This window comes from Antechinus flavipes, chromosome 5 (assembly GCF_016432865.1).
Source record: "Antechinus flavipes isolate AdamAnt ecotype Samford, QLD, Australia chromosome 5, AdamAnt_v2, whole genome shotgun sequence".
NCBI classification, from domain to species: Eukaryota; Metazoa; Chordata; class Mammalia; order Dasyuromorphia; family Dasyuridae; genus Antechinus; species Antechinus flavipes.
In genome coordinates, this window is record NC_067402.1 from 26,910,797 (window position 1) to 26,936,870 (window position 26,074).

Here is a 26,074-nt window from a genome sequence, read left to right on the forward strand (position 1 = left end):
TTACAGTTAAGCAGGAAGAAAATGTAGCCACATGATTTAAAAAGCATGTGTTTATGACTTGCCATGTTTAAGCACTGCTGAATAAATGTATATTGAAAACATATTTCAAGTGAGAAGCCATAATAAGGGGTTTAGAGATATTCAATATTACTCTACTAATTCATACCACACCATAATTATGGAATGTGTAGACTTTGGAGATGTAAATTATAATCCAAATCCTACTGGGCGCATTGCACAGGCCTCCCTCAGCCCAAGCCCGAGACATAACACACTTCAAGGAAATTGACATAAAATGAGGATAAATCATGTCGGGGGCTGTGTAGAACCATTATTTCAGCCTTAAACATTTCATTAAAACTAAACAGCACAAAATCTCCCCCCTCCTGCCCTGCCCCTCAACCCCGAGCGTGTTGGAGGCCCCAAACAATGGAGCTTTTACAATCCTCTGGGGCTTAAGAGACTATTTGTCCCAATGAAACTCAATCTAGATTTCTGCACTTGCTCCCTCAGTCCATAATCTCAAGGAAATTAAGTCGTTTCTCCTGGATCCTCCTCTCCTTTCTTCCCAAATAAAAAGCCCAGGCCATCCACCAAGCCTTCATGATGGGTAGTCGGCAGCCTGGGACCCCACGGAAGGAGGGGACGACGCAACTGTTGGTGGGCTTACCCTCTGAAAACAACTTCGTCTCTACTTGGCGTGGATTTTGCTGTTTACGTGTCTACCAGCTCATTGGGGATAAGCATGCAGTAGGCGTCTAATAAAAGTGAATTGGCCGCGAGTATTGCCTAGAATCCGGGACACTCATCGTGATTTTACAGGAACAAAGGGGAAAAGGCCCAGGTGTTAGAATCCAGGAGGCCAACATTTGGGTGAACACGCCCGGGACAGAGAATGGAGCCCAAGCGTGGAGGTGGCTCCTGCACAAAACCAAGGGAGGAAGGTGGTGTTCTGTGAGTTTTTAAGTCTCTCACTGAAACAGAAGCATCTTTTTTTAAACAGGAGATAAGAGATCCAAGAAGCACCCATGGATTCCACGAGCGAATAAGAAAAGGAATTACAGCTCAGAAAGTCGGAATCCCAAAGGGTGCTGACCCAAAGACATCTGCCCGGCCCACCAAGGAAGCAGAGGAGAACCAGTCCCACCATCACGGACTTTAAGCTGGAAGGAGCCTTCGCCATCACCAAGGACAGCTTGCTCCATGCGCCCTTGGGGCAGCCGAGGCCGACAGATGAAGCAGCCACAGAACTCTGAACTACCTGGAGGGAGGTGCTCCTTTCTCTGGGTCTTAACTTCCCCCTTCCCCACATCCCCACAACTGGACTCCCTTATCGCAAGCAAGACTAGACAGCAATGTCCAGCTTGGAAGGACCCTCCTGCCTTCTCCCACCACAAAACGGTTCCCTCCCTCCCTTTCTCTCTCTCTCTCTCTCTCTCTCTCTCTCTCTCTCTCTCTCTCTCTCTCTCTCTCTCTCCACACACACACACACACACACACACACACACACACACACACACACACATCCAGAAGCACCAGATTATAAAAAAACGAGAGCCACGTGGAGAGTCTGTGAAAAGGCCTTTGAGCACCTCAGAGGGAGTGGGGGGAGGGTCTATGGGACAACAGAACAGTCCTGCTCCAGGTAAAGAGCCATTCTTTGTCCTAAAATTGGTAGCATCCAGTCCACGCCGGCCGCGCCCCCAGAACTGAAACTTCTGGGGATGGAAGAACCACTGCCGCCCCAGCCTCCTAACGTGGCCACTTTCCCCCCCTCAATTCTGCATCTGCTCTGGTTCACTCGGGAGCCAGGAGAAGGATGAGTGGGAGTCTGGGTGAAGGGAAGGACAGTTTAGTAAAAAAAAAAATTAAAAATCCCCAGGGCCCGTCATCTTCCAGCTTGGACCGCTGTGATAGCGGCACGTGTAATGATGACCAGCCACGTTCTCTGGGACCCCTGCTTGGCCAGAGACACCCACAAGCGAGGTGGAAGACTCACCTGTGTTCCCCAGGATGCCCTCTCATGAACCCCCACCAGGCCTCCATGCTGGTGCCCTCCCCCTCATTAGAGAGCTCCACTAAACAGCCACAGGCGCTCTCCTTGAGCTCCTCTCTCTGGTAGGGGCAGCCTAGCTAGTTCTCCTCCTCCCTCCTCACCTTTCCTCCTCTTTTTCCTTCCTTCTCCTTTTTTCTCTCTCTCCCTTTCCCTTCTTTTTCCTTCCCTCTCTCCCCTATATTTGTTCCTCTTCCTTATTTTTCTCTATCCCCTCCCTTTCTCCCTCCTTTCCTCCTCTCCCTCCCTCTCTTCCTTCTCTCCTTTTTAAATTTTTCCTTTCCTCCCATCATTCCTATTATTCCTTCCTTCCTTCCCTTTCTCTCCATTATCTTTCTTCCTTCTTTCTTCTCTTCCATCCTCCCTCCTTTTTTCTTTCCTTTCATTTCTTCCTTTTGTCCTGCCCCCATCTTTTTTTTCCTTCTTTCTTTCCCTCCTTTTAACTTCCCTCCCTCCCTCTTTTCCATAGCATGATATGATAGAGAGACTGCTATATTTGGAAGAAGAACAAATTGACTTCTAATCCAGTCTCAGGCAGCATGTGAGCCTGGACCAGTTTTCACCTACAAAATGGTTAGTGTAAATAATATTACCTACCCCACAGGCCCATTGTGGGCCATTATAAGGATCACATTAGATAATACATTTAGAGAATATTGCAAATCTTAATATGCAATTACAAAATATAACCTATTATTGCTCCTTTGCTTTTTCCTCTCTACCTCTCCCACTTCAATTGGAGCTCTTTACCTAAACACCAACAGGATCCTGAACAGACACCAGCCTGCTCTTCTCGTAGACTTGATCGCTAGAATTTCTTGGCAGAGTTGACTCCTCCAGTTCTTTTTCCTCACCTTGCTCATTCTGCAGAATGGTCTCTTGCCCTTTCCATATGGCAAATGAGCCATTCAAAGTTTCATGCCATTTACAAGTTTCCAACAGACTCAAACTCTGAAAGGCAAATTAAACTCGGTCTTCGTTACCAATCCCTTGCCTGCTGCAAAGGTGACCCACGGGTAAAGGGACTTCATTTTACATCCTTCCCTTCTCAATATTAGCTCTGCCAACTTAAAAAACATCCTATTTCTAGTCATTGTTGTCCTTGTGAGATTGGATCGTGGGCAAAGAACCTATGTATTAACCTGCCACTTTGGGGCCTCCATCACCAAAGACAAGACCAATGAACGGTGGGAGAATTTAGAACTCGGATAAAAAGGTTGTTTCTTGCTTCAGATTGTATCATTTCCTCATTGAACTCTCTTCCCACAATGACTGGATGCTAGAAAGCAAACAGCCAAACCTGGAAAATATCCTGAGTTCTCCTAACAAAGTCTCAGATCTTTTCCGTTTCCTAATCCTTCTCCAGCCAAACCCTTTTCATTTTAACATTCATTCTATCGATTAGTATTCCGACATCAAGGGAATTTCAGGGATTTTATCCCGAGATGAACTGGGATGCTCAGTGTCTAGAAATTTTTTTCCTATATTGGTGGTGAGAAGAGCAGGTCTCTGCAGTGGCCTTAGCTTTCTATATTATGCTTCTCTTTGATCGTCAAAAGCTCACTCTTTGTGAAAAGAGATCATTCCACTAAGTTGGGAAACAAACGCAAAACTGGAAAACTTCCTTAAGGACTACAGCTCCACATTTTATTTACAAAGTCATAAAGGACTGACCCGTTCCATGATGCAGGGAGAGAAAAACCATATTCTCCAGAGGAATTTGTTAAGTCTGTGGATTTTCAGAGTTCCTCGAGTTTTTTGCTTCAGAAAATAAATGAGATTTGCACTAAATCAGTTAGGAATCTGGGGCTCCTGCTGGACTTAGTCAGATGAGAACGGGGAATAAGGCAGTGACGCAAAAACTTATCCCTACTTCCTGTGAGCCAATGCTCCGAATTCTCCAGCCCGTGTCCCGACCAAAGACATGAGTGAGCTGCATTGTGGGCAAAACCCGACTTTCCAAGGAGCTTCATATTAACGTGTATTTGGTGGTCACCAGAGAAAGAGAAGAAAGGGAAATTAGGTCAGCAGGTTTGCTGGATTCTCTCTAACTCCATTAAAACTGTCTATCAGCTGCTTAACCAAGCCTATAATCCACGATAAGAGCATGTTGACATTCACGTGCACATTTCAGAAAGAGGAAGCCGGGGTCCATTTAGTTGATGCTTCAAGATGTAGGCAAATCCTCTGGAAACTCCCCAAATTTCCTCAACTTTTTAAAAACAGTTCCCTTTATGGCAGCAACAGAGTCACCAAGGTATCCTGCATTCAGGACACAAATCCCACAGAAAATTAAGGATTCAAATCAAGGATTTCCTGCTGCAGTTCTTTTTAGAAGTCCATTTCAGAATATACTTTACGTGAGAAAATAATAAGCTTTGCACCAGTTTTACAAGTTAAAAATGGACTGTGTTCATAAATATGTAGGGCTCGCTGGTTCTCTGGAAAAAGAAAGGACCGGGACGTAATTATTCCAGCTCTTTTCTTTCCCTCTGCTGTGGTAGCAGGTGCACGAGGATGCCCATAAAGTCCAAGCTCCTGGATTTAGCCCTAGAAGGAACCTTCCGAACCATTTAGTCCAAGCTTCTTGTCTAAGGAGAAGGGGACTGAGGTTCTCAGAAGGGAAGTGATTTTCCCAGGCTTCTGGAGGTGATAAGAAGCATCTTGATTTTGATCCACTGATCTCTAATTCCAGAGGGCTCCTCAGACAGACAGAAAGAACCATGAGCTGGGAATAAGGAGACCTGGGATCTCTCCCCCCTCCCCGCCCCCACTGGCTCTAGCCAGGCAGGACCTCCCTGGATGTCCTCAAGTTGGAAGAATAATAAAAAAAAAATATTGGATCCAATGGTTTTGTGATGAAGAAAGCCATTTGTACCCAGAGAGAGGACTGTGGGAACTGAATGTGGATCACAACTTAGTAATTTCACTTTTTTGTTGTTATTTGCTTGCCTTTTGGTTTTTTTCTCACTTTTTTTTGAATCTGATTTTTCTTGTGTAGCATGATATTTGTGGAAATATGTATAGAAGAATTGCACACGTTTAACATACATCGGATTACTTGCTGTCTTGGGGAGGGAAGAAAGGGAAAAAATTGGAATACAAGGTTTTGCAAGGGTGAATGTTGAAAATTATCCACGTATATGTTTTGAAAATAAAAAAGCTTTAATAAAAATTTGAAAAGTACTGGATTTGGCTTTGGAAGACCTAAGTTCAAATGATAGCTAAGTTATGGTCTTGAAAAAGTCACTTCAAATATGTAAGACTCGGTCTTTTAACCTATAAAATGGGGATATGCCAGAAGGATCAAAAGAAGTGATTCATAAAAAAATTTTTTTTAAATCAAATCAGCTATCATTAGACCCATTATACAGATGAGAACTGAGGCTCAAATAAGGTTTGAATGTCTTGTCCAAGATGACACATTGATTAAGGAGGCAGGTTTCACATTCCACTTTTCTTACTTGAAGCCCCCCACATCAGGCCTCCAACCTGAGAGGGGGCCCTGCCTGATGGTCCAGCCACCAAGGGCTCTGGGCAAGCTCACGCCAACTGGCCCAAGAGCATGGGGAGAATAGAGAGAAAGTGGATGAACACGGGTGGCCCACCATCCACAGAAGCTAAAACCACAAGATCCACTGACTGACTGCGTGGAGGATATAAGAATCTGGCCTTTCTCTTTGTTTTTCCCATGGAGTTAAAGAATGTAAAAGAAGGAGAAAAAAATAAGTGCTTTAATAACTGAAAATAGGAAAAAGACCATCATCCAGACCTGCCATTTTCTTACGCTTTACGCCCAGGAGGAGACAAAGATGGCTTCCCTTTGGAGAGCCTCCTTTTTAGTTTGGCACCCTAGGGATCTTGGGCAAAGGATTCATTTCTCTCTCTATGCCATAGACATTTACAGCCCGGCCCAACTCTAAGCAGCGGGATAGATTCCCATCTATCAATACAAAACACCTTACCAAGGAAATAAGAAAAATCTTGCCATTTCCCCAAAGCGCTTCACCAGCCTCCGCCTGCTTTGTTGCGACACTGCAGAGACGGAACCCTGCCCTGCGTCTTGTGTAATTATATCCTGAAAGCGGGAACAGTTTTTCAATAAACGCGCTTCACCATCTCTCACTGAAGGGCCGTTGCCAGCGAATTTCTGAGATAATAGAATTATAAAGCTGGAAGGGGGTTGGTAGGGGAACTAATCCAACTGCCTTCATTAACAAAAGAGGAAACTGAGACCCGGAGTGACTGAGTGCCTGTGAGCAGTGACTGAGTGATAAAAACCCAAATATCTTGATTTTTGCCTTTTTTTTTTTTTTTGAGGGAGTTGGAGCAAGACAATTGGGAATAAGCCAGTAAGTGTCAAGTATCTATGTTAGGATTTGAACTCAGGACCTCTTGAATCTAGGGTCAATGCTCGATTTATTATATCACCTAACTGCCCCCTTTTTACTTTATTATTATTATTATTTTTGCTGAGACAATTGTGGTTAAGTGACTTGCCCAGAGTCACATAGCTAGAAAGTGTTAAGTGTCTAGGGCCAGATTTGAACTCAGGTCCTCCTGACATTAGAGCTGGTGCTCTAACTTCAGGGATTTAAAAAAAAAACCAAACAACTTATTGCTTTTTCAGATTAAATATATATATATATATATATATATACACATACATACATATACATACATATACATATATATATCAGCAAGATAGATTCACTTTTTCTGCTTTTATCCTTCTCCATTACACAAATGTTGGCTGACTCTGTCTCTCTTTTTCAGGAAAGAGAAAGAGAGAAACTGACCATTTTAGAAAAGTTAACGATGAAAAGGGACCATCAGCAGCATCAGGTTCAGGTCTCTGATTTTCAGCAGAAAAAGCACAGACCCAGAGAGGTAAAGGTCTTTGTTCAAGGTCACACAGCTAGAGAGGAGCAGAGCAGGATTCGATGCCAGGTTTCTGGGTATTCAGCCCAATTGGGCTTTCTTCTAGAGCGTCAGATCCTCATTCGCCCGGCCGGAGAAGGCAAATGAGCCGATTCCTCTTCAAAACTGGAATATTTATGAAGGTTTGAAAATAAGATCACTTTGCTTTTATAGAAAAAGGCATTATCTCCTTATTTCTATTTTCGTACGCCCTCATTCATACACTAGAATAGGAAATAAATTTTGTAAGCGCTATTGTACTTTTTTAGACAGGAAAACCTAATGGTTAGTTTGGGTGGAGACAGTATAGGATACGCTATAGAACAATATATCCTAGGTATCAGTTTTTTCTGGGTGAAAATGCCTGGAAAAGACTAAAACGTGTCCTGTTCCCTTGAAACACGCTTTGACACTAAACCTTAAACAGACATTGTCCCACAAATCAATTCGACTGATTCTATGGCCTGAGGGGGCCTGGGACGGATCAATTAACCAATCAACAAGCATTGATTAAGCATCTGTTCTATCAGAGCACAATAAAAAAACAAAAAATTGGAAACAGTCCCTGTCCTCGAACACTTTATAATTCCCTGAGAGGAACAACCACAAATCTATAAATATAAATATATGATACATATAAACATATACGTACATATATAGAAATATAAATATATATACACACATACACATACATATACATAGATATAAATAAAATATAAAATATATATATGTGAGTGTGGACAATTCTATAAACAAAACAGAGAAGAGAGAATTGATGGAGAGGTCACTAGTAGCTGGGGCTGGGGATGGATCCAAAAATGCTTCACTTAAAAGGAAGAAAACTTTGAACGAAACTGAACATTCTGGTCCACTAGGTGGCGCCATAGTGCATAAAGCCCAGGCTTGGAATCAGGAAGACTCATCTGTGTGAGTTCAAATCCTGCCTCGGGCACCTAAGAGCATGTGACCCTCCCCAAGTCATTAAATTCTGTTTGCCTCAGTTTTCTCATCTGCAAAATGGGCAGGAGAAGGAACTGGCCAATCACTATAGTAACTTTACCAAGAAAACCCCAAATAGGTTCACCAAAGAGTCAGACTGACAACAACAGAGACAAAGACTCTATGAAGATGGAGTGAGGAGGAAGCATTCTGGTTGTGGGGGAACTATGGGCAAATAATTTTAATTAATTTAATTAATTAATTAAGAATTAGCATGTACAAAATACATCCCAAACCTTAAAATATTATATTCGAACAGAAACTTAGAGCTGGAAGGGCCTTAACTCCCATTTTACAGAGGAAGAAACTGAGATCAGGTTAATTAAGCAATCGGCTCCACCGTCCACAACACAGCCTCAGAGCCGGGTCTGAAACTCAGACCTCCTCCCTGTCTCTCTGTAAATGAGATCTGTTGTTATTGAGGAAAGGGGGAAAAAGGCAGTGGGATGATCTGCATATCATTTCAGTCGAAGGGAAAAGAGTAGGTTCTTTATCCCTAAGCATCAAAAAGTACCAGGACAAATTAGGTATTCTTCAAAATCAAAGACAGTCTCTTTTTTATACTCTGTTCATAGCAAAGGCTATTGTTTAATCAGAATTAAAAGAAAATCTCTTATAAGACTTTAAAAAAACTCTAAACCCAATTTTTATGTCAAACATTTCTCTTACATATGGCTAACACTTCTCTTAGGCATGAAAACAATCGTTATTAATAAAACTTGAGAGAAAATGGATAATCTTACTAGGTTGCTCAGAGGACCCTTCTGATACTGAGTACCAAGGTCACTTAACTTCCTTCAGACTCAGTTTCTTCATCTGTAAAGTGAGGGAGTTAGATCAGCTAGTCTCCCCGGCCCCTTCCAACCTACATACATGATCCCTTGAATCTATGATCAATTTCTGGCCTTCTCCCCTAAAACAGCCAGATCTTCCCAAGACAGAATCCCGAAAGGGAGCAGAGCGATTAAGTGTCCACATAAATGACACTAGATTACTTCTCCGGAAATCGTTCAAGAGATCCAAGGGGATCATTCGTCAATATAGCTGATTTAAGAACAATCATTATAATTCATTAGAATTTTGGCTGCCTTTTAGACTTGTGACTGCTCAAATAAGTTGTACTAGATTATCTCTCTAGAGCTGGAAGCTTCATTTATCCATAATACTGATTCAGAATTAAGGGGCAGCTAGGTGGTGCAGTGCATAGAGTGCCAGTCCTAAAATCAGGAAGACCTGAGTTCAAATGTGACTTCAGACACTTAATAGCTGTGTGATCCTAGGCAAGTCACTTAATCCCAATTACCTCAGCAAAAAAAATAAATAAATAAAAAAATTAATCATTATAATTTATTAGAATTTTGACTCCCTTTTAGGCTTGTTTTCATTTACATGATTACCATATGTATACTGTATATTTTTCTTTTTTGGCTCTGTTTCTCTTTTTTTGATAATTCATGAGAGAATTTCTTTGTCTTTTTGTTTTTTATTTTTGCCTTTTCTCGAACATCTCCAGTACTTAGGCTAGTACTAGAGACATCACAGGTGCTTCATAAACGCTTATTGCTTGTGACATTGTCCTTTGCTCAGCCCTTCACCCATCTGTGAACACTCTTTCTGTTGTCACTTCATTGCTATTAGAGAAAATGCCATTCTATATATTTTTGGCAAAGATGGGAACTTTCGCTCTCTCTGCCCTATCTGGAGGGTATGACCAAAAACAGGTTTGCTGGGTCAAAGAACATGAGCAATTCTCCCACAATTTCTTGGATAACCGAAAAATCGCCAGCTCCATCGAGGATATATCAACGTGTCTATTTTTGCACAGTCCCTGCACCACTAACAAGTTCCATCTTTTAACATCTTTTTTAATTTGAGGATTTTTGAAAAAAGAAAAAACAATTTCTCTAAAAAAAAAAAAAAAGAAACTTCTACATTTTGAACAGTAGCTAATTTGAATCCACAAGTGTCTTTAATTGACAGGGAATGAAGAGGCTACAGCTTAGATTTTTTCCATCTCTTTTCAAAATGTGTGTTGAAAAGAGAGATCGGGCTAATTACCCGACTCCTGACTCCAACAAGGTTCATGAATCATATTCTGATTACATCTCATTTTACAAAAGAATTTATTTAGGCAGAGAACTACAAGGTGCTGAAAAAATATTCAGCTAGAGTTCACACCATTAAAAAAATCATTTTTCTGTTATTTTCTCTAGCTGCGTATTAATTGCTGGCTGAAATACTTTTCTGAAGCCCAACGAGCTGCAAATGAATCCACGGGCTATTAATCTGCTTTCCATGGGACTGGAGGGAAAGCTCATTAGGTGGGCTGATGTGATTACTTGTATTACATAACTATCTTCCCAGGACCTGAGTAAATTATGGATAACAACACACCAGTGGAGTTGTTCTTTTAAACACTCAAAGAGGCGAGTCAAAGAAAATTAAGGAAGGATCAGAGAAAGGGACAAGCAGGAAGAAAGAAATCGTGATAAATGGGGGCCGGGAGAAGAAAGCTCAAGATCTGCTGGTCAGAAGGAATCAGACCCCTTGTCAGGGGCTTTAACCAGCAGAGGCTGGCGGAGCTCTTTGGACATTTTAGATCGGTGGGAATACTTTGATTCTCTGGCAGCCATATTGGTATGATGGATGGATGTTCGCATCCTGCAGGGGTGGGCTACCTTATCGCTCTGGGAAGGCCCCGGGGACCGTCCTCTCAGCATGTTTTCATAGCCTTGGGAGCCCTGAGGAAGCCCTGCCTGCTGATTTGAAAGTTCCTTTCCCTGAAATAGCACCGAATCCATCGGGGGAGGGAAATGCATCGGAGTCCGATTCTCCAAGCCTGCACAATTTCAGATTTCAGCAAGCTCAAAGGGCACCGGCTCCTGGGCCAAGTTTCCATTCGGTTTAGATTTGCCCGGGCTCTTTGTCCCAGTGTTTCCAGGCCAGAAATAGGGAATCCTTCCCCGGCTGCATTTTGTACTTGGTCCCTTTCCTGCTTTCCTTAAATCCCCTGGGCCGACAGATAGAATTCACTGGAAGGGTGAATTTTTTTCCCTCCTTTTCTTTAGAAAAGGCACATCAGGGTCGGCTCAGGAAATATTCTAAAATGCTGGTGAAATTCCCTATTTGGGTTAAGATGTAAAAATCTGAATTATTTCAACTTCCTGACGTTCCATGTAATTTCCATGTAAATTCGGCCCATCACCATTTGAGGCACCCCCTGCCCCTTCTTGCTGACTGATGCTCCTGCAGCTGAGATGAGATGGGAGACCACCCATCCTTGGAGGACCAGCAGGCCTTCCCTGGGCCTTGCCATCCACCCTGCGCCCACCTTGAGGACTTCTGGGCCTGTCTTGTGCTCCCCTCCCTTTCCCCTCCCATTAGAATGTGAGCTTAAGAACAGAAATGGCTTCCATTTCCATCTAGTCTTCATGACAATGCTTGGTATAATAAAAGCACACAGTAAGGGCTTTCGTTCATTCATTTAAAACACAAAGGAAAGGCTAGATTCCATGAGGAGAAGCTGGATTTAGAGAGTCCAGATGTCAAACTGTAACTGAACAAAGGGGGAAACTGAGGCACTGAGGGCTGAAAAGTACTTGCCTGGGATACAAGTGGTGGGAAATTAGAATTAAATAATTACATTATGGCACTGATGAGTCAGCAGGGAAAGCAAGTCTTACATGGGAAATTTTGATCTTACTGAGAGCTTTTAAAAACCAAGACTGTGAAAAAAAACCCAGGAAATTAAGATTGTATCTATGATACAGGTAAAAGTGAGAACGGGGATAACCCTTGATATAACGAGGTCCAAACACACACACACGCACCCCATTAAGGAAAGAAAGTGTTTTCTGAGCCAGGATTCCCTTAAAGGTTTTTTTTTTTTTTTTTGGTTAACATTGACCTGGTCGATAAGATTATTCTTTTTTCCTCCATTTTTCTAATCTAAGAATAATTTTTTTTTTATCTTATCAGAAGAGAAAGGATAAAAAAGTTCCTTCCTTTAGCAATGTTTTGAGGTTGTGTAGAGAGAGCAAAGAGGGGGCTCCCCTACCTCAGTTGGATCTTGGGAAGAGGCGGGCCTTGCAGGTGCAGAAAGGAGCCTGCTCGGGAGCCACATCATCACAGCAAGGTTCTGAAGAGACCAGGTTCATTCATGGCCCCATCTGGGAAGCCCCGGATAAGTTGGACTTACTCTTTTCACCGAGCCGCTCACTTCCAAACAAAGACATTTCTGCCCAGTGTTTTGGAGGTTCTCACATCTCCGCTGTGCTAATGACGCATGCTGGGGATTTAGTGTGAACTCAGCGACTATAAATTAACTTCAAAGTGGAATAAGAGAGAGAGGAGGAGCGAAAATCAAGTATTTCCAGGCTGAACATTAGATGGCTTTCTTCCTCTTTACTTTTAGAAATCAGGATTCCAGCAAAAATAAAGTGCTAGATTTTTCTCTCTCTATTACTCCAGGGTCACACTTGTCCAAGCCCCATTCTGGCATAAAAGCCATAGTTACAGCAAACATTCCCTTTCACAGCTTCTTATTAGCAAAGCGTTCTACAGACACAGCTGATCATTGCAACAACCTCATTCCCATTTTTCAGATGAGAAAACTAAGGTTAATTGACTTGTCAATTTTTATGAGACTCTCCAAGTGGGTCTCTAGAATTCTCTGGGGCATCTAGATGGCAGGAAAACCCAGAGTTCAAATCTGGCCTCAAAACACTTACTAGTTGTGTGATCTTGGGTCAGTCCCTTAACTTCTGTCTGGAGCAGTTTCTTCAACTGAAAAATGGGTATGATAACTGCACCTGCCTGCTGGAGCTGCTGTGAGGATTAAATGAGATATTGGTGGTAAAGTACTTGGCAAAACTTAAACTACTTAATGTTATCTGTGATAATGACGTCAAGCATCCTGCCCGACACGTCAAGTTACTTTTCCATATTGTCAATACTGTCTGGGGCAATCTAAGTTTTAAGAAAAGTAAGTATGTTTGTAAAGGATGATTTTGAAAGACATTGCAACTCTACGTATGGCTGACGGCCATAAAGGGAGTGATGTGACAGCAGTCAGCTTACACGGCCATAGGAAAGGGGCGAAATGAGCAAGTCGGCCTCTTACCCATTATTTTTATAGGGCTTAAAAGCTCGTGTTCCTTTGTCACAGTTGGACAAAGACTGGGGATAGCCCAGCTTCCTGGCAAACTCAGAAAAGAGCCTTCAAGCTTCCCCTTCCGCCCACTCCATCCACAAAGAGAGGGTCTTAGCCAAAAGAGATGGAGTCTGGTTTTCTTTTCCCTTCCCAACTACCTTTCAATTTATTTTGGCTTTGCCGCCGCGAACAAAAAAGGTATCACAGAGTTATGGAAGATGAAGTGTTCTTTGAGGATTGAGACTATCACCTGTAGTCAAAAAGATTAATAGTGAAATGTGTTGGTAAATGAAGACAAAGAAACGTGTCAGTAAGCGAAGGTCAAAGAATGATTATACTACAACAGGAGGTGGGAGAAAGCACCAAGGAAGAAAGGGCCAGACTAGGTCTGGGTGCCCGCAACGGCCTTGCCTCGGCCCGGATCCATAGGAAAAAGGCCGAAGGCCCTCTCCTCCGCCCCGGCTCAGTTTTCCCTATGGAGTACGGTTCCCCGGTACCCAGGTCTGCACCTGTTCTAACTATCTGCGTCTCAGCGTCTCCAATGCAAATGAGCCATCTGCTTTTTCAAGACCTACGCTGAGGTAGTTGGGAAAGGTGGGCATTTATTTTTAAAACCAGGCATCCAAGTTATATTTATTCTGTTAGGACTTAAGTGGGTGGGCCATGGAAATGTGTAGCCTACTCTTATAAATACCTCAGACCCCCTCCCTTCACTTGTCTACAAAAGGATGCTAAAATAGCCACAGAGATCAGGGGAGTGGCTGCTTGTAGAACATGGCGGGTGTGAGCCCCAGCACCTGAAGAAAGGAGTATTTCTCATGGAATTAGAGAAGGAAATTCAAGATGCTTTCTTTTTCTCCATCTCTCCCTCCCTCCTTTACTTCCTTCCTTCCTTCCTGTCTCCCTCCCTCCCTTCCTTTCTTGTCTCCCTCCCTCCCTCCCTCCCTTCCTTTCTTTCTCCCTCCCTCCCTTTCTTCCCGTCTCCCTCCTTCCCTCCCTTCCTCCTTCCATCTGTCTATCCCTCCCTCTATCCCTTCCTCCCTCCCCTTTTTGCTTGATTGACATCTGTAGATTCCTGGCTAAGGGTAGAAATGTATTAAGTAAAGCTAAAGGAACATTCCTACTTCCTTTGCTGTCCAGAGTTAATGGGTTTCGAGTCCCAGGGTGGGCTGACATCACTGGGACGGACGACTGGCGCTCAAACTGAATTTGTTTCTGCCTCTGCGACCAAGGCAGGAAAACCCTGTTGTCTGACAAATGGAAAAGTGAAGGAAGTAGTTAAAAAATCTTGTTCTCTCTCTGCCTCTCTTTAGATAAATTGATAGAGATGGAGATAAAGAGAAAGACAGATATAGCTATATAGATGTGCATCTTAATTTAGTAGAACACATACACACACACACACACACACACACACACACACACACACACATCCAGATACACAGGGCCAGACAGACATGATTGGAAGAAGTCAGGGAGATAAATACACGTCCCCATTTTCTTCTAAAAATAAGATGTAGAGATGGAAGAGACCTTCTCCACTTACAAAGAAACTGAGATTCTCCTGGGTCTTTGATTAAAACCAAAGCTCTTAACAAATCCTGGCTAATTGATTGGTTAATGCCATATTTTTCTATACATTATTTCATTGAAACCTCCCAACAACTTTTTGAATTGTTTTCATTCTCTGTACACAGAATCCCAATATCTAGTAGAGTACGTGGCACGTGGTAGGGACTTAATACCTTATTGATTGGTAGATATTAATAATCACAGAGGAGCTAGCTTTTATGTAGCATTTTTAGGTTTGTAAACCATTTTAGATAAATTACTTCATCTGATACTCCCAATAACCCTGGGAGGGAGACATTATTATTTCCACTCTATAAATAAAGAAATAGAGTCAGAGACAGGTTAAATGACCTGCTCAGGATAATACAGCTTGTGAGTATTTGAGACCAGTTTCAAACTCATTTTCCCACTCCCAAGTCTAACAAACAATTTATTGGATCATACCAGGCTGACTGAAAAGACAGAGAAACTAAATGATTTGTCCAGGATCACTCTTGTATCGAATCCTTTTAGACTCGGGTCTTCTTATTCTCTGAATTTAGCATTTGATGCACGATGTTGGACTGCCTTTATCCAAAAACAGCAAGGTTTCGGACCTGGCTTTGACTGTGATTGGTTGGGGAGGGGGTTGTGTGCAATGGGGCGGGGGCTTGCTGTTATTGTGTTTATAAGATACTCAAGTCTCTTTAGAGAAGGTCTAAGTGGTCCCTTGGTGGTACAGACACATTTTGTGATGTCACATGGGAGCAGATAAAGAAATAAACCAAAATTAGGAGGCCGTTCCGTGTTTCACGGTGATTTTTGTGTAATTTCCAAGGACATGGACACGCTACAAAACGCATCTGCTCATTACTGCTCCAATAAAAGCAGGAGGCAGAACCAACGACCACACCGGCATAATCCGTGTGCCCACAAGAACGACTGCACTGAGGTGAGTGTGTTTAATCTGAAGGGTTCGTTTGAACGTTAGTTGAACACAAAATAGGAAATGGGATGGAGAGAGGGAAATAAAAACCCTCTTATGGCAGGACCTAAGTGTCCGGATAAGGCCCATTCATTCAATCCGATCGACCTTTGGGGACATTAACAGTTTAGAGCGTAAATTTGAATTTAGAGACTTTATGAAAAGCTGTTTTTAAGCTCGATCTTCGTATGCCCCCAATGAGAATGAGCCAATGGGTACTTGGAGACTCTTAAATCCAGAGATTATTCAATCACCATATACTACAAATACACTTGTAAAACTGTCATAGGAGGGAAGGAATGCTGCAAAAAACCAAAATAAACAAACAATAAAACCCCTAAATGGCTTTCTCAAACAAAATCAAAGAGGCCTTTTTCCTAGTGCTCAGGGCTCAAATGCCAAAAAATGCAGAGGGACTCAATTTTTTTAATCAATGGCTTCCACTCTCTGGTAAAACATGGCTCTATATTCGTCATGGACAAAGATTGATTGAAAGGGATGCTGGGATCTAGAGCAAGAATATTCATGTTTGGCTGGGCTGGCCCCTCTAGCTCTACTTAGTCGTGATACTCAGAGAAAACTACATTAGATCTCGAAGCATCATTGGGAAAGGTTCATTTACTCGATCACCACAGAGATGGGAAACTCATCTGTCAACATTACCCACCCCACTTTTATTCTTCATAAAATTTTAGAAGTAGAAGGGATCACTCAAGAATCAAGTACAATTTATGCCTGAAAAGGAATCCCTTCTATAAAACAGAGATCCGGCTTCTGGTGAAGGGCTTCTAGTACCAGGGAACCTCATTACCTGCACTTTTCAGCTGCTTTAATTGGAGGCAATTTTAACTGCCATCAAAAAGAAACCTGCCTCCTTACCCGTTTTAGTTGCTGCTCTACGGTTTTCTTCCTGGGGCTAAAAATCTGACCTCTCCTTCAAATACCTGAAGACTGCTCTCCTAGAACCCCGAGTCCTCTCCAGGCAGAACAGCCTGAATTCAATCAGAACTTAAGGTCATTAAAAAGCCTTCACCATTCTCATTGTCTCCCACCAGACGCTCTCTGGCTTCCCAGCATCCCTCATCACCTGGGGCTGCCCTGAATTGAACACAGCAATGTTGGGGATGGGATTAGGGTATGATGGGATCATGACCTCCTCACATTACTTCAGAACCCTCGACCCGTGGGCCCAGCAGGACCCAACAGAGGAAGTCCAATCCTCCCACAGGACTTCCAGCTACTTGTCCCATGTTACACCTCTCCTTGTTCTGAAGAGCTTCCTCTCTCTTGGACCCGCTGTTCTGGTTCTGTCCGTGTCCACCACCTTGTGCACTACCAGTTCTGCTTGCTGAAGACCCACTCTGAGGCTTGTTTCTACTCTGTGACCGACTGGGCCAGGAGATCAATACTCAGTAGATTAATACTGAGCTTCCTTGGGTCGTAGGATGGCCTGGGCGAGGGAATCAGGGAGTCCCAAGAGGTCCATATCTAGTCTCAGGGTTCTCAAAGGCTCTGCATACAGGCCCGGCTCAACCTTCTCCTTCATATGCCCATGTCCTTCAGTCTTCTGTCTCCTAGATGTCATCCTCTCCCCCTCAAGTTCTACTTCTCTTCCAAAGGGAGCCATTACAATTCCAGAAACGTTCTCAGAGTGTGGCAGCTACCTGCCATTGTGGATGGAAACCTTACTCTTGGGATCAGGAATTCATTAACTGATTGGTAGGAATTTGTTAAAACACTGACCATGGGCTAGATGTTAGGGATACAAATATTGAGAGTAAAACAATCTCTACTCCCAAGGAACTCACTCGCCCAGTGACGGAAACGAGTTAGCATATACACGCTGATAAATACCTCTCTATCAGGGGTTCTTAACTTTTTTTTTTGGTCATGGATCAAGCTTACGGATCCCTTCGCTCCTTTTTAAATAGAATATTATAGATTTACAAAGGAAACCAATGATAAAAGGAAATGATTATAAAAATATTTAAAAGCTACTTCACAGACTCCAGATTAAGTACGTGTGTCGTGTAAATGTACATCTTTATATACACAAATATATGTGTAAACATGTTCCGTGTGCACACATGTACAATAGCTAAATACACAGTTTATTAACAATTAATTATCAAATTATTGAACAAGAGTCAAATGCTATGAGAGGGAGGGTACCAGCACTTGACAGTTTCAGGAAAGGTTTCATGTAGAACATGGTGCTTGAGTTGGAGATGCTTGAGGAAAAGGGAAGGAGGGAGTATGTTTCCCCCCAAAAGCAAAAAAAAATTCTAGCTCCTATTTTTACTAGTGTCTAATCCTAGGCAATCCCTTCATGCCCGTCTGCCTCAGCTTCTCTTCTATAAAATCAGTCAACCTGGCCACCCATTTCACAGATTTGTTGTAAAATCAGAGATATTACAAATAAATCACTTTGTGAACTCTACGGCATTACTGAATATAAGCTATCATTATTACTCCCCAATGGCTAAGGGACGGGACAGGAAGGCAAGTCCCTCCCTCTAGTGTCCAGCCTCCGCGGGTCTCCTCTCATTCACATTTCCTGCTAATTATCCAACATGGATTCGTTGGAAGCCTGAGTGAGGGGCAGGAAGGGCAATGGCAGCAGCAGAATCATTGCCATCAAAATAAAATATTGGGATTTAATGGTGGTGAACATCACCTTCCCAGAAAGTGACAAACATACCAAGGAATCCCTTCTGTGACCTGCTTGGGTGGCCAGAAGAATTGGTGAAATGATAGAATGAAGCATTTCTGAGTCTTCGGAAAGTCCCCAAATGCCCTGGCCCATGCTGGCCAACCTCCACCAATGGGTGCCATTGGGGTCCCCCCGACACCTCAACTCTCCCAGTCATCCTTACATCTCCAGTGAATTGGACTGAACATCAGGGGCTCAGCTCCAACAGTCTATGTGAACAGCTCCCACATCTAAGTTCTCCCAACCAATAATAACCTCAGAAATCCATCTTCCCACCAGCGCTATCTACATCTGCAACTGTTCAAGTGACTTCCCTTTCCGGTCATTTGTTTCACCATTGCAAATCCCAGAAAATACCCAGCCTGCTCCTTTTCCCTACGTTCTTGGGTTCTCCCACACTTGCCTCTTTTTCTGACGAATTTGCCTTCTTCCTCGATTCTTTATTTTTAGATGTTATTAATACTTTTTTAAAAAAAATGTAACTTTCCCTTTGTAATATCAGCCCCCTCCCCAATTTTCTTCTTTATTAATTATTAGTTAGTTATTGCTTTTTAAGAGAAGGTCAATACTTAACTTGGGACTTCTCTGCTGCCTTCTTAATTTTGTAATAAATCTTTGGACTTCCCCAGAATCCTGCTAAAAAATAACCTCCTGAATTCAGAGAACAATCAGTACAGTGAAAGGTCTTGTTTATCAGTCCATCAACTGGTGGGAAAAGCATTCGCTCATGCATTCTTTCATTTGTGGTACTGTTGGTTTGTTGGAAATGCAATTTTATTGATATCTTTTGTTTTACATCCTACTAGATTTCCCTATATCCCTACTTAAAAACCCAATCCTCCTTAATAAGAAATAACTTAAGTCATCTTTAATAACAAATAACTTTTTTTAAGAAAAAGAAAACTAATTTAAAAGAAAAATAAATCCTAACATATATTTTCAACATATTTAACATATATTGGATTGCTTGCCCTCTAAGGGTGGGGGTGGGGGGAATTGGAACATAAGGTTCTGCAAGGGTTAATCTTGAAAAATTGCTGATGCATAGCTTTTGAAAATTAAAAAGCTTTAATTAAAAAAGAAATAAAAAACAAATTTTTAAAAAAAATAAATCCTAACATATATATTTTACCATGTTTAACATATATTGGATTGTTTGCCATCTAAGAAAGGGAGGAAAATTGGAACACAGGGTTTTGCAAGGGTTAATGTTGAAAAATTATCCATGCATATGTTTTGAAAATAAAAAAGCTATAATAAAAAAAGGAAAAGAAATGCAACATGTGAAAGAGTATTAAGGGGCCTCTGATGGGCCAGGCACTGGAGACAGAAGGGCAAAAATGCAACAGACCCTGCCTCCAAGGAGTTCCATTCCATTATGTCGCAGGGAGATTGGAAGAAGGGAGGATGCTCAGGGGTCTTGCTACTTGAAATGCACTCAGATGGAAGAAAACCAAGACCCGTCCTGTTCGGCCCCAGAGGGGAGAACGAGGAGAAATGGCTGGGAGTTGTGAAGAAACGAAATTTAGATTTTGTGTCAGAGAACGCTTCCTCACCCTTAGCCCAGTCCCTCCAGAGAGCTTCCTGGGCTTCCTCGGGCCTGGGCTGGACCCTGTCGTGAAGATCCCTTTCCAGCGTTGTTTGGTTTAGAAGGCCACGGAGGTCTTTTCCAAGTCTGAAAATCTCCGATTCTGTGAGAATCTCCCGGCCTCTTGACCTCCGGCTGCACTCACCTAGCCAAGCCCCAATCTTGAGCAAAAGCTGCCATCTGCTTTCTCTGTTCCGTTCTCAAGTCCGTGATCGCTGCCAAAGAAAACCCCGTCCCTGGGCCAAACGCGCCGCTCGGCGTCCCGGGCCCTCGTAATGCTCAGCCGTCCTTTAACTCGTTTCTTATCAACTCCCCACCACATTCTCGGCTGCTTCTGGTCCAGACTCGGTCCATTGTCCCGAAGGGTTCGACCGGCCCCCGCTGTGTTTCAGCTCAGTAGCTGCTCCCCCTCCTGCTTTCTTGAGAACAGGGATGGGAATTCCTCCAACTTCTCCCCTCCAGATCCACAAGCCTCTCCCTATCTTTTCCTCTCTCCTCCCCTTTTCCAGTGAAAGAGCAAGGTCTCCTTCCCACAGTCCAGCTCTCCCCTTCCACGATCCCATCCTTCCTTCTCCAGAATCCTGACCCACACATCCTTTCTCTTCTTACAGCAATCTCTCCCCTGACTCCTTCCCTTCCTCCTGAAAATAGCATCCCCGGCCTAAGAAGACATCCCATTAACGTTGCTGTGCCCCATCCACTCTTCTTCCCTTCCTCTCAACGTCCACCTTCTAATAAATATTAGTCTACAATTGGCACGATTCTTTCCCCCCAACTCACCGTCTCACACCTCAGCCTCTTGTAATCTGACTTCCAATCCATCACCCCTACTTGTTCTGTCACAAACAGGCTCTCTTTTCCCTCCACCTCTCTGTCGAGTCCTTCTCTGCCCCCTTTCTCCCCTTCTGACTGTGAACCCCATCAGGATTTACTCCCGAAGCTCTTCCCTTCTCTCCTGAACAACCTCACTTAGTCTCATGGACGCCTCCGTGCAGAAGACTTTAATCCCCGTCTCTAGCCCTGCTCTTTCTCCTGAGCGCCACACCCAGGTTCCCCAGGCCATTCCCATGGGCATTTTCCACCAGAGATCACCGTCTCCAAAACCGTCTCTCCCACGTTTTCCCTCCGCTTTTCTTCTGCACTCCCCTACTTCTGTCACCAGCGCCATCCTGCTCCCAGTCACACGTTCATAACCTTGGAATTAAACACGGCGCCCTCCTTTCCCTCCCCGTTGCCCAGCTCCCTGTGGAGTCCATGGAGGCTAACGAAGGCGGACGGGGGCTCTGCCCATGCAGGGAACTGGTCAGAGCTCGGTCACTCAGGTCTGGCTTGTGTGGCCCACGGGGCCCTTGAGTGCAGCTAATTAACCCCTTCTCCTTATCTCCCCCAATTGTCACATAATTCACACGTTCTTTAGGACTGAATTCTTACAACATAAACTGTGAGTGTGCCTCCTGGTCACTCAGCCTTGGAACCCTTGGGATCCTTCCGAGAATTCTCCGTCTCTCCCCAGTTCCCACGTTCTCGTCCCACCAAGAACAACCGTTCGCCCAGGAGGCACTAGATGGAAGGCTCTGATACCCAAGAACCACCAGCTCACTTCTGGGCACTGTGAGGGGTATTAGGCCACGATAGGGGAGCTCTGCGTTCTCGCCCTCCACCTTCCACCATTAAGTATCTGGGGGCAGGCTTCCTCCCGATTCTGGGCCTGGGTCTCTTTATCTATAAAAAAGACAGAGCTGGACTGACAGATCTCTGAGTACCATTTCAGTTCAAACATTCTGCGATGCGACGAGTCTCAGATCCGACCTCATTCAATATGGAGCTGGACTGGAAGATGGAGGCCTGGTACCAAACCAGAATATTTGCCATTCTTGTGCATAATAGTCTTATTTGCTGCTCCATCCCTCCTTACTGGCGACCACCTGTGCCCAGAATGTGTCCCCTCCCCAACTGTGTGACGGGAAACCCTGATTTAAATTCTCTGGACCTCAGTTTCCTTATCAGTAAAAATGCCTCAAGAAAGTGCAAATCTGGAATCTGACATTTACCATAAGCAGGATTTTGGGAAAGCCACTTAGTCCTTCCTGCCTCAGTTTCTATAACATAAAGTGGATGACCTAACTCTAAATCTTTATCCTATAAACATCTGCTATAAATCTTATTTCTACTGTTCATTTTTATATTTTCCGAGTCACCCCATTTTGTCTTTTTCTCTGCTTTTCTCTCATTTGATCATTTTCTAAATTATAACACTCCTGTGGCTCTCTCTCCTTCCCCTCCACATCCGTTCAGGAAAACAGGTTTGTTTAGGCCAGTGCCATTTTCTCACTATTGTCTGTATTTTTTCAGTCCAACGAAGGCGATAAGCTCAATGAAGACAGGGAACAACCGTGCTGGGTGTGGGGCAACATTTCTAATCGCTGCCAACAAACCGGCCATTTTCAGAGGAGGAGGAGGATATGGCTTGGAGGAAAAGAAGCAGGATGTGGGCCCCCAGCCCACACAAAATAAATATAAGATTCCACTTCAGTTCCCATCTGGATTGCTCATTAAAAACTTGTAGCCTGTGACCGAAATACATATGCAAATACTCAGGAAGTAACAAGAAGGCTGTCTACACAGGCAGAGTGAATGATGGCTTGGGTTAATTATCCTGTAAGTTTGGTTAGGTGTTGAGGAACAATCTAATTAAGCCTTTCTGCGTTGCTGGAGCTTGTTCCGAGGTGAAATAATAAATATTTGACAAATACTTTTTAAGTGGCTCTGATAAGCTAAAGGCATCGGGTTAAATCCCCCAACCTCCCTTGGTGCCCGCTGGTGATTCCAGCAGGCAGCAGGTGCCCTAGCAAGCCATCTTCCCTGATTTTTCCTGCCCATGCAAAGACCCTTATATTCCCTGTCACAGAGAAGGGATAAACTAGGGTGTCTGGACTGAGAGTGTCTTCCTACAAGAGGAAAGGAATTCTCTCTGGAACTGCCAGGGCTGGCGGAGCCTTTCAGAACCTAGAATCTGCCCCTGTGGTGGATCACCTGAGTAGAGAGGACTTTGGGGAGGAGGAGATCTAACCAGGATTTTGATCATTTCAACAGAGATGGACTTAAAAAAAGTTAGCCCTGACTGAACTGTGACTGAGAGATCTCTCCCCAAAGAGCTTCCACAGGAAAACCCCTTTTCCCCTAATGACTTATTCCACGATTTAGAGGGCAGTTCTCAGCAAAAGACCAACCTATGGCCTTTCTCCTTTACAACCAACCACATTCGACTGCAGATCCCTTCTTTTTCTGTAGATCCTCAGCCGACGGCTCCCTTCCAGCCTTAATCTGAAGGCTGGTCGCTATCTCCCAAAGATACTTCCCGTTCCTCAAGAGCAACACCCCAAATCTTTGCATTAATGTCCCTATCACCAGGCCCAGGTAAGTCAGATTTTAGAAATCTCTGCACTCCAACCATATCAATGGAGGCAGGACAGAGACATATAGTACAGGTCAATGGCCCACTGAGCCCTTCAAGATTTAGCACAGTTCCCAGTGGGGAGAGAAGTGTCCTTAGATAGGTCCCCGTGAGAGCAAAGAGTCCAGAATCCCTCAGACTGCTGCACCGGCTGTAACGTTAGATTATGCTTTTCCCTCCCTAGGTTCCAGATGGAATAGCAACGTCCATCAGATGCACATTCTTATAGATCCAGAACTTGGTGACGAGGTTGTGGCTTAGAAACAACAGACACTCATTCAGATCGGTAATTTTTCTCCTGACTAGGGAATTTCAACCTGGGATTAAGTAAAATGTACAGATAATTGTATAAATATGCATACATATATTGGATTTAATAAATGTTTAACATATATTGGACTGCTTGCCATCTAGGGCAGGGCGAGGGGGAAGGGAGAAACATTGGAACACAAGGTTTTGCAAGGGCTAATGTTGTACTATTATCCACACATATGTTTTGAAAATAAAATAATAAAAATAAAATGTGCAGGTTATGTTTTATATATATATATATATTTCTGGTTTTGCTATGCCTTTATTAAAACTAATTAAATTGTATATTGAAAATTATAGCTGTAAGTGAAGGAGATAAAAGAAAGACCAGGAGGGCAGGTCAAAGAAGCCATGGCGGCAGTAGGATGGGGGCCGAGCCAATAGTTGCACTTATGGACCAGACAATATGAGACACGTGAGCAGCAGTTATAATAGTGTAGGGGGCTCCTGGTACTTGAGTGACATCTATGCTCATGGCCTTAACTTCCGACAACTGGTCATAGCCCTGCTTCCCTGGCACAGAAGGGGGTAAAGGACTTTGACACAGCGGGACTGGATTCTGCCTTTTTCCCTTCCCAACTCCCTCTCAAACTAAAAGTAACCTTCTCCTCAGAACATTTCCAACAAGGGCCGTGCCTGAATGTCACTCTGTTGGCACCTCATTCTAGGGGCACCTCATTGCTGCCACATTGGAATATTACGTGCCGGCACCTCTGAGAACGCCCGCCGGGATGCTCGGCAGAACGCAGCCCGAGACAAGCGAACCGAAGGGGAAAACGCTCCTGGAGACTTGACTTACATTCTTTGGACATCCCCACTTCAAAGCACTTCTGGAGGCGGCAGTACTGGCAACGGTTCCTGGTGACTTTGTTAATCACACAGTTCTTATCTCGGTGGCAAGTATAAATCATGTTCTTCTGAATACTTCTGCGGAAAAAGCCCTGCAAGCACAAGCAGAGAGAAGGGGTTAAACCAACGGGGAGTGACCCGGCAGTGAACCCGACAGCCCCCCTCTCCTAAGGTAAGGGACCCAGAGCCGTGCAGACGTAGTCTGATTGCGCTAAACAGAACACCTCCCCGAGCAGAGAGAAAGTCAAGGGTGTTCTGGGTCTGGTCCCCTCAATCCGGCATCTGTCCTTGTCTGCAGGCCATTTTCACAAGCGTGTTCTACCTAAGCCAAGGTGAATGGAAGAAAATCTGAATTACCCAAGTGGAAACATTGGGGAAGGAGCCGGGATGGGCGTGTGATTGTATTATTTTCTGAAAGACTTCACTCAGAGGCCGTGTGCACCACTAACAGATGGAGGGATGGTCTGGAATCAGGAAGGCCTGGATGCAAATCTTGCCTCTGAACACCCTGCCCGTGGGTTAACTTCGCAACATTTCAGGGAATTTTCTAAGCCTGTGAATTATAGAGGAGCTGCCCATCAGCAGGGGTGGAGAAAGCTTCCTAATTTTAGGAAGGTTGGAGTTCCAATTCTGAAGTCAAGGGGATTGACTTAAAGGCCGTCTCTGATGCTTTCGACTCGTGTCATCGTGGGCAGGTTATTTAACCTCCATTTCCTTATCTGTAAAATGAAGCTGGTTAAACATGATGGCCTCTGAGGTCCGTGGTAACCCTAGACTACGATGCTTTGATCAGAGTTCCTCGGTATAGCGATCCCCGCCGAGGATTGGTGACTCCCACGCTCCGGGTATGTGTCATGGTGCCCAACAACAGCCTCGTCTCCCCTCCCACCTGCTCATAAGGAGACTGTCCCGACAGGTTTTAAAAATGTATTTACTTTGGAGACCCGGGACTAAATTAACCACATTTGAAAAAGATTCATGAACACGTGCTCTTATCGAATGTATTTCAGTGAAGAGGAGGGAGGAAAATGCAGAAGGATCTGTTCTCGAGGTCAAGATGTATCATGAACTAACAACAGATTCTCTGAGGTCCCTTTCGCTTAGATTCCCCCTCAGCATCTTCGGGCAGATAGTATCTAACTTTCAGGCAGGCAGTCAACAAATATTTACTAAATCCTGACCAGGGCCAGGCTGGAGATATCCAAAAAAAGGCAAACAAAACAAATCTAAAAATCGCTGCTTTTCATCCTCTAGGCAAATACATGATACATTCCTGCCAGTGCCTTCCCTCTCTGCATTATCTCCAATTAACTTATGGATGTCTCGTTCGTGAGTCACCCTCCCCATCAGAGTGGGAGCTTCTTGAGGGCAGGCACAGATCTACAATCTCTGGTCTTATGAGGAAGCAGGCCTTCTGAGACTTTCTCATCTTAACTAATTGGTTTTTTACCAACTGGAAGGCAAGCACTTGCTGAAGAATTACAAGTGTGTCCAGCAC

General features: G+C 43.8%; 1 protein-coding gene across 4 annotated transcripts in view; it reads right to left on the reverse strand.

Moving 5' to 3' along the window:
• Window positions 1-26,074, reverse strand: part of RARB (retinoic acid receptor beta) — a 708,755-nt gene that overhangs the window by 51,322 nt on the left and 631,359 nt on the right. For all 4 annotated transcript variants that reach the window (XM_052001175.1, XM_052001177.1, XM_052001179.1 and 1 more), the window contains one exon: window positions 24,527-24,668. In XM_052001175.1, the coding sequence (XP_051857135.1) occupies window positions 24,527-24,668 (142 nt within the window). The remainder of the gene's footprint in view (window positions 1-24,526; window positions 24,669-26,074) is intronic.